Source organism: Salvelinus sp. IW2-2015, unplaced genomic scaffold, assembly GCF_002910315.2.
Source record: "Salvelinus sp. IW2-2015 unplaced genomic scaffold, ASM291031v2 Un_scaffold3440, whole genome shotgun sequence".
NCBI classification, from domain to species: domain Eukaryota; kingdom Metazoa; phylum Chordata; class Actinopteri; order Salmoniformes; family Salmonidae; genus Salvelinus; species Salvelinus sp. IW2-2015.
Window position 1 is genome coordinate 99,330 of NW_019944720.1, and position 9,950 is coordinate 109,279.

General features: G+C 37.8%; 1 protein-coding gene across 1 annotated transcript in view; it reads left to right on the forward strand.

Moving 5' to 3' along the window:
- LOC112075857 (ephrin type-A receptor 5-like) overlaps nt 1–9,557 on the forward strand; it is a gene marked incomplete at its 3' end in the record, with an annotated part of 88,821 nt that extends 79,264 nt beyond the window's left edge. The window contains exon 6 of the mRNA XM_024142784.2: nt 9,302–9,557. Coding sequence (XP_023998552.2) covers nt 9,302–9,557 — 256 coding nt within the window. The remainder of the gene's footprint in view (nt 1–9,301) is intronic.
- Nucleotides 9,558–9,950: the final 393 nt, after the last annotated feature.

The window sequence follows — 9,950 nt, forward strand, 5'->3', positions numbered from 1 at the left end:
ATGTTGGGATGGTATTCTTCGGCTTGCAGCCTCCCCCTTTTTCCTCCAAACATAACGATGGTCATTATGGCCAAACAGTTCTATTTTTGTTTCATCAGACCAGAGGACATTTCTCCAAAAGGTATGATATTTGTCCCCCTGTGCAGTTGCAAACCGTAGTCTGGCTTTTTTTATGGCGTTTTTGAGCAGTGGCTTCTTCCTTGCAGAGCGGCCTTTCAAGGTTATGTCGATGTAGGACTCATTTTACTGTGGATATAGATACTTTGTACCTGTTTTCCTCCAGCATCTTCACAAGGTCCTTTGCTTTTGTTCTGGGATTGATTTGCACTTTTTGCACCAAAGTACGTTCATCTCTAGGAGACAGAATGCGCTCCTTCCTGAGCGATATGACATCTGCGTGGTCCCATGGTGTTTATACTTGAGTACTATTGTTTGTACAGATGACGTGGAACCTTCAGGCGTTTGGAAATTGCTCCCAAGGATGAACCAGACTTGTGGAGGTCTACAATTTTCTTTCTGAGGTCTTGGTGGATATCTTTGATTTCCCCATGATGTCAAGCAAAGAGACATGAGTTTGAAGGTAGGCCTTGAAAATATCCACAGGTACACCTCCAATTGACTCAAACTATGTCAGTTAGCCTATCGAAGCTTCTAAAGCCATGACATTTTTTTCTGGAATTTTACAAGCTGTTTAAAGGCACAGTCAACTTAGTGTATGTAACATCTGACCACTAGATTTGTGATACAGTGAATTATAAGTGAAATAATCTGTCTGTAAACAATTTTTGGAAAAATTACTTGTGTCATGCACAAAGTAGTTTGTTCTTACTAACCGACTTGCCAAAACTATAGTTTTTTAACAAGACATTTGTGGAGTGGTTGAAAAACGAGTTTTAATGACTCCAACCTAAGTGTATGTAAACTTCCGACTTTAACTGTAGTTGTATCTAAAAAATTATAACTTTTTTAATATTACGCTATTTTAATTTTTATGAAACTCACTGATGAGGATGGTCCTACACTGCTTGGCATCTCTCTCTCTCTCTCTCTCGCTCTCTGCTTGTGCTACCAATGCACAGTTCAGAACCCTTTCCCCTTACACCATGTCAACACATCCTAATCTGAAGAACACGGGTGCCATGCCAACACATCCCTGTACCCTTTCAGAGGATTTGACTTGGCAACTCACAACACATCCCTATCAGAGGCAAGGTGTAATGAACCAGTGTGTGATCACACTCTCTCTGACATAGTTCCTTCCTGTTGCCACGGTCGCCATGGCACCAAGGTGTTCCATCTGCTAATGAACATAGAATAAAGTGAACCAGGAACTGAAGATGTCAAAGATTTTCATCACCTGAATTTTATTTACAGTGCATTCGGAAACTATTCAGAACCTATTCACTTGTTCCACATTTTGTTACGTTACAGCCTTATTCTAAAATGTATTAAATMAATGTTTTTCTCATCAATCTACACACAGTACCCCATAAATACCTTTTTTACATACGTTTTCAGACCCTTTGCTATAAGAGTCAAAATTGTGTTCAGGTGCATCCTGTTTCCATTGATCAACATTGAGATGTTTCTACAACTTGATTGGTACATTCAGTTGATTGGACATGATTTGGAAAGGCACACAACAGTTGACAATGCATGTCAGCGCTAAAACCAAGCCATGATGTCGAAGGAATTGTCTGCATAGCTCCGAGACAGGATTGTGTCGAAGCACAGATCTGGGGAAGGGTACCAAAACATGTCTGCAGTATTGAAGGTTCCCAAGAACACGGTGGCTTCCATCATTATTAAATGCAAGAAGTTTGGAACCACCAATACTCTTCCTAAAGCTGGCCKCCCTGCCAAACTGAGCAATCGGGGGAGAAGGGCCTTTGTCAAGGAGGTGACCAAGAACCAGATGGTCACAGAGCTCCAGAGTTCCTCTGTGGAGATTTTGATTTTATTTGGATCTCTTTTAGTCCCCATTTGGACTAATCTTCCAAGATTATGTTGTTTCCTACCTGCACCACCTGGGGTCGACCCGTCAGGATGTACAGGACCCAGTTGCACAAGGAGGGGTTCAGACCCAGGGCCCCGAGGTTAGTGACGGTCTTGGTCTTGTTGTTAAATGCTGAGCTGTAGTCAATGAACTGCATTCTTACATAGGTATTCCTCTTGTCCAGGTGGGATGGGGCGGTGTGTATTGCAACGGCAATTGTGTCGTCCATGGATCTGTATATTATTTGTAGTGGGTCAAGGGTGGGGTGGAGGTGATATAGGCCTGGACTTTCAAAGCACTTCATGATGACAGACGTTACCTCTCACGCTGTATGTATGTCTGTCTGTCGGTCTGTCTCTCTCTCTCTCTCTCTCTCTCTCTCTCTCTGTCTCTGTCTCTCTTTCGCTCTCTCTGTGTGTCTCTCTCTCTCTCTCTCTCTCTCTCTCCCTCTCTTTCCCTATTTCTCATGCCCTCCCTCCTATTTCCCCCTCAAGCCTCGAGACTGGAGAGCTGAGGATACTGTTTCAGGCTTTTAAGATAGGACTGATTATAGTTTAGTCTGGACAGAAAGAGGGGATACAGTTTCTCTGGATGGAAGAAGAAGAAAAAAAAGAAACAGATTTATTTTCTCCTTTTGTTTTAGGTGAACCTATTGAAATGTAAACGCTGTATAGTTGCAGCAAAGCTATCAAGTTGGTACCTCAGGGATCGTTTCAGTATTACTTAAAAGCTCTTTATCTCACCGTTCCACTTGGACACGTCCACTGAGGAGCACAGAGCTCTCATTTCCTCGAGATGGATGTCTGCTCTGAAATGTGTAATGGATCGAGAAGATACTGTCTCTGTCTTTTGCTTGTGTGAAAAGCTTTTGCAGTGTCGAAAATAGTATATAAAACCTAGAGTAAAAATATTTGAATTGTAGATTGTCGTCAAGAAAAAATATATTTTTTAAATATATGAAAATTAGAAATTTGCAATGCAGAAATTGTTCTGAACTAGCCTGTCACTAAGTCATTTAAGGATGTCCTTACTAAAACAAACTTTTAACCAGGGCCCATAGAGGACAGGGCACTGCAGTATATAGGCACTCTATAGCGAATAGGGTGCTATTTCAGATGTTATTTACTGATAAATTGTGTGTGAACATATAAATATAAATTATAATCACTATTTTATTATCCTAGTACTGATGTGATGATATTATCTCTAGTAATGATGGATGATCTTATCTCTAGTAATGATGTGATGATATTATATCTAGTAATGATATTATCTCTAGTAATGATGTGATGATCTTATCTCTAGTAATGATGTGATGATATTATATCTAGTAATGATGTTGATGATATTATCTCTAGTAATGTATTATCTCTAGTAATGATGTTGATGATCTTATCTCTAGTAATGATGTGATGATATTATATCTAGTAATGATGTGATGATATTATCTCTAGTAATGATATTATCTCTAGTAATGATGTGATGATCTTATCTCTAGTAATGATGTGATGATATTATATCTAGTAATGATATTATCTTAGTAAGATGTGATGATCTTATCTAGTAATGATGTGATGATATTATATCTAGTAATGATGTGATGATATTATCTCTAGTAATGATATTATCTCTAGTAATGATGTGATGATCTTATCTCTAGTAATGATGTGATGATATTATATCTAGTAATGATGTGATGATATTATCTCTAGTAATGATATTATCTCTAGTAATGATGTGATGATTTATCTCTAGTAATAATTATTCTAGTATGATATGTGATGATATTATCCTAGTAATGATGTGATGATATTATCTCTAGTAATGATGTGTGATGATATTATCTCTAGTATGATGTGATATATTATCTCTATATATATTATCTCTAGTAATGATGTGATGATCTTATCTCTAGTATGATGTGATGATATTATCTCTAGTAATGATATTATCTCTAGTAATGATGTGATGATATTATCTCTAGTACTGATGTGATGATATTATCTCTAGTAATGATATTATCTCTAGTAATGATGTGATGATCTTATCTCTAGTAATGATGTGATGATATTATATCTAGTAATGATGTGATGATATTATCTCTAGTAATGATGTGATGATATTATCTCTAGTAGTGATGTATGATATTATCTCTAGTAATGATGTGATGATATTATATCTAGTAATGATGTGATGATATTATCTCTAGTAATGATGTGATGATATATCTTAGTAATGATTGTGATGATATTATCTCTAGTAATGATGTGATGATATTATCTCTAGTAAGATGTGATGAAATTATCTCTAGTAATGATGTGATGATATTATCTCTAGTATGATGTGATGATATTATCTTAGTAATGATTGATGATTATCTCTAGTATGATTGATGATTATCTCTAGTAATGATGTGATGATATTATCTCTATAGTGATGTGAGTATTATCTCTAGTAATGATGTGATGATATTATCTCTAGTAAGATGTGATGATATTTATCTCTAGTATGATGTGATGATATTATCTCTAGTAATGATGTGATGATATTATTCTCTAGTAATGATGTGATGATATTATTCTAGTATGATTGATGATATTATCTCTAGTAATGATGTGATGATATTATCTCTAGTATGATGTGATGATATTATCTCTAGTAATGATGTGATGATATTATCTCTAGTAGTGATGTATGAATTATCTCTAGTAATGATGTGATGATATTATCTCTTAGTAATGATGTGATGATATTATATCTAGTAATGATGTGATATTTATCCTAGTAATGATGTGATGATGTTATCTCTAGTAATGATTGATGTTATTATCTCTAGTAATGATGTGATGATATTATCTCTAGTTAATGATGTGATGATGTTATCTCTAGTAATGATGTGATGATATTATCTCTAGTAATGATGTTGATGAGATTATATCTAGTAATGATGTGATGATATTATCTCTAGTAAATGATGTGATGATATTATCTCGATAATGATGTGATGATATTATCTCTAGTAATGATGTGATGATTATATCTCTAGTAGTGATGTGTTGAGATTAGCTCTGTAATGATGTGATGATATTATCTCTAGTAATGATGTGATGATATTATCTCTAGTAATGATGTGATGATAGTATCTCTAGTATATGTGATGATGTATATCTCTAGTAATGATGTGATGATATTATCTCTAGTAATGATGTGATGATATTATATCTAGTATGATTGATGATGTTATCTCTGATGATGTGATGATATTATCTCTAGTAATGATTGATGATATATATCTAGTAATGATGTGATGATGTATCTCTAGTAATGATGTGATGATGTATCTCTAGTAATGATGTGATGATGTTATCTCTAGTTAGAACGTGGTGAGTGTTACCCCTAGTTAGAAACATGGTGATTGTTTACCCCTAGATTAGAACGTGGTGAGTTACCCTAGTTAGAACGTGGTGATGTTACCCCTAGTTAGAACGTGGTGATGTTACCCCTAGTTAGAACGTGGTGATGTTACCCCTAGTTAGAAACGTGGTGATTGTTACCCCTAGTTAGAACGTGGTGATGTTACCCCTAGTTAGAACGTGGATGTACCCCTAGTATAGGAACGTGGTGATGTTACCCCTAGTTAGAACGTGGTGATGTTACCCCTAGTTAGAACGTGGTGATGTTACCCCTAGTTAGAACGTGGTGAAGTTACCCCTAGTTAGAACGTGGTAATGTTACCCCTAGTAAGGACGTGGTAATGTTACCCCTAGTTAGAACGTGAAGTTAAAATACTATAATCTCAAGTCATTTACATCAGGAGTAGAACAAACAAGAGGAGAATGTTTGTTTCATCATTTTGAATTGACTTTAAAATGCCTTTTGTTTCATTTGTTTAATCAAAAGAGTTTTTGACGTATTAAATTAACTTTGATGTTCTCCTCACACCGATTAAGAATGCTTCCTAAATGGCACCCTATTCCCTATATAGTGCACTACTTTAGACCAGAGCCCTATGGAACCCTATATAGTGTACTACTTTAGACCAGAGCCCTATGGAACTAGTGTGCACTACATAGGGAATAATATGCCAATTGGGATGTATCCCAAAGGTTTTCAACACAATATTAAAGTAATGCTGAGGAGAGGTGGGACCAAGTTACTATTATTTAAGTCGAAAGCAAGTCTCAAGTCACAAGGTCCAAGTCGCAAGTCGAGTCCCAAGTAAAACGGGTCGAGTCTTGAGCCAAGTCCAAATCATGCATTCTAAGAGCAAGTCAAATCGAGTTGTGTCAAGCCTAGTAAAACAAAGTATGTATACATGCAATGACTGTCTATTTATTGAGGCTAGCAGACAACCCTTTTCATTATTTTGATTATGTAATAAATCATTTTTACAACAAATTCCAAATGCAAGCTTCATAAATAAATTATCCTTTTTCAAGCAATTTTATATCAAATTGTTGCTTGATGTCCCATTGCTGGTTATCAATGTAAACAGTTACATTTCTTGATCACCACATTTTTTTGGAGCTTCATACTTATTATGGCCATCCTCTTTCCCTACGTTTTGACATTTGCACCCGATCCTATAGCTGTCAATGATTTGTATATGCACTAGATGACTAACAGGGGGTGCTGTGTCAAAGCCCCCATTGTAAAAAAATATATTTTTATATGGATACTAATATAAATGTAACCGGAGAAAATGAAACATATCCTTTGCACACTGATGCTGATGACTGGTCAGTGGTCAGCAGTCAAGACTGCTTAGTTTTAGATTCGTTTTATTTTTTTGACAATAATTTGGTGCAGTACCGTAGGCCGATGTTAGAAACCGGATCAAATAGGCGAAGGTATAAATATATGTTAGAAACCGGATCAAATAGGCGAAGGTATAAATATATGTTAGAAACCAAGATTCAAATAGGCAAAGGTATAAATATATGTTACAAACCGGATACAATAGGCGAAGGTAATAATATAATGTTAGAAACCGGATCAAATAGGCGAAGGTATAAATATAACATATATCATTTTATGTATACAGTGCATTTGGAAAGTATTCAGGTTACAGCATAATTCTAAAATGTATTAAATCGTTTTTTATCATCAATCTACGCACAATACCCCATAATGACAAAGCGAAAATAGGTTTCTAGAAATTTTGCTAATTTGTTAAAATAAAAATCACATTAATATTAGTATTCAGACTCTTTACTCAGTACTTTGTTGAAGCACCTTTGGCAGCGATTACAGCCTTGAGTCTTCTTGGGTATGACGCTACAAGCTTGGCACACCTGTATTTGGGGAGTTTCTCCCATTGTTCTCTGGAGATCCCCTCAAGCTCTGTCAGGTTGGATGGGAAGCGTCGCTGCACAGCTATTTTCAGGTCTCCAGAGATGTTAGATCGGGTTCAAGTCCGGGCTCTGGCTGGGCTACTCAAGGAAATTCAGAGACTTGCCCCGGAGCACTCCTTACGTTGTCTTGGCTTTGTCCTTAACGTCATTGTCCTGTTGGAAGGTGAACCTTCGCCCCAGTCGGAGGTCCTGAGTTCTTGAGGAGATTTTTCTCTGTAATTTGCTCCGTTTATCTTTGCCTCGATCCTGACTAGTCTCCCAGTCCCTGCCGCTGAAAAACATCCCACAGCATGATGCTGCCACCACCATGCTTCACCGTAGGGATGGTGACCGGTTTCCTCCAGACGTGCCGCTTGGCATTGAGGTCAAATAGTTGAATCTTGGTTTCATCAGACCAGAGAATCTTGTTTCTCATGGTCTGAGAGTCTTTAGGTGCGTTTTACAAACTCCAAGCAGGCTGCCATGTACCTTTAACTGAGGAGTGGCTTCCGTCTGGTCACTCTACCATAAAGGCCTGATTGGTGGAGTGCTGCAGAAATGGTTGTCCTTCTGGAAGGTTCTCCCATCTCCACAGAGGAACTCTAGAGGCTCTGTCAGCATGACCATTAGGTTCTTAGTCACTCCCTGACCAAAGCCTCTCAAGGAAGAGTATTGGTGGTTCCAAACTTCTTCCATTTTAGAATGATGGGGGGCGCTGTGTTGTTGGGGACCTTCAGTACTACAGAAATGTTTTGGTACTCTTCCCCAGATCTGTGCCTCGACACAATCCTGTCTCAGAGGTCTACGGACAATTTCCTTTGACCTCATGGCTTGGTTTTTGCTCTGACATGCACTGTCAACTATGGGACTGTCAACTATGGGACCTTATATAGACAGGTGTGGGCCTTTCCAAATCATGTCCATTCAATTGAATTTATCACAGGTAGACTCCAATCAAGTTGTAGAAACATCTCAAGGATGATCAATGGAAACAGGATGCACCTGAGCTAACATTCTAGTCTCATGGCAAAGAGTATTTCTGTTTTTTATATTTAATAAATATGCAACATTTCTAATAAGCTGTTTTCTCTTTGTCATTATGAGGTATTGTGATGTCATTATGGGGTATTGTGATGTCATTATGGGGTATTGTGATGTCATTATGGGGTATTGTGATGTCATTATGGGGTATTGTGTGTAGATTGCTGATGATTTTATTTAATCCATTTTAGAATAAGGTTGTAACGTAACAAAATGTGGAGAAAGATCAAGGGGTCTGAATACTTTCCAAAGGCGCTGTATGTAGCCAATGAAAATATGTATTTTTCCCATTCAGTTTCATACGTGCGATGCCCCACTTTGATAACCATTGTGTTAGCTCACTCGACCTGTGTTGATTGACAGTTTGCTGGTCCAATCAGAGGGCCTAGTGTGCATTTCGCTTTGAAATGTGCATTTCGCTTTGAAATCTGCATTTTTTAGTTTTTTTTTTGCACTTGCGATCCTAACTGCGGCAACTGTCTCTGGCTGCATGGAGAGCAATCAAAGTGAGTGACAAAACATTACGAAAACCTGGCCAGATCATTTCAAGTCATCATCAGTGTCTAGTCGAGTCCTGAGTTTCGAGGCACCGAGTCCAAGTTAAGTCTGAAGTTATTTTATTTTCTATCAAGTCATGTGCGTGGAGTCCACACTGAGCTTCTACTAATGATATACTGTGTGTACTTTTTCAGGATACAACATTATGGAGAGGGAATCTAATCAATATAGGATAGTAGTTTGTCATTAGTGAAGGCTTCTAAGCCTTTAACTAATCTCTGTGTACATTACTACAGTGTGTGACATCCATACCATTGTGTCTGTGTACATTACTACAGTGTGTGTGTGTGTGTGTGTGTGTGTGTGTGTGTGGGCTTTAGAAATACATTTGATTGATTGATTGGTTCTATTTCTCTTTGTTCCTCTGTTTTAGCCCCGTCTCCTGTGAGTGTGGTGAGGAAAGGGAATTCTGGGAAGAACAGTATCTCTGTGTTGTGGCAGGAGCCAGACAGACCCAACGGGATAATCCTGGAGTACGAGATCAAATACTTTGAGAAGGTACAACTAACCCTCAAAAACACACAACCTCAAACAATCATCAACTACCCACAACTTCCTACAATTACCTGCAGCTACCTACACACTACAACCTCACAAAACTACCTAGAATTACCCATACCTACAATTACGTACAACTACCTACAATTACCTCAAACAAACTACAACTACCTCCAATTACCTGCAGCTACCTACGTACTAAAACCTCACAAAGGTAGCAGGTAGCCTAGTGGTTAGAGCGTTGGGCCAGTATCTGAAAGGTCGCTAGATCGAATCCCCGAGCTGACAAGGTGAAAATCTGTCATTCTGCCCCTGAAACAAGGCAGTTAACCCACTGTTCTCCGGTAGGCCGTCATTGTAAATAAGAATTTGTTCTTACCTGACTTGCCTCGTTAAATAAAGGTTCAATTGGAAGAATAAAAACTTACTACAACTACCTGCAGCTACCTAGAACCTCATAAAACAACCAGGAACTAAGTTTCACAACTACCTGCAGCTACCTAGAACCTCATAAAACAACCAGG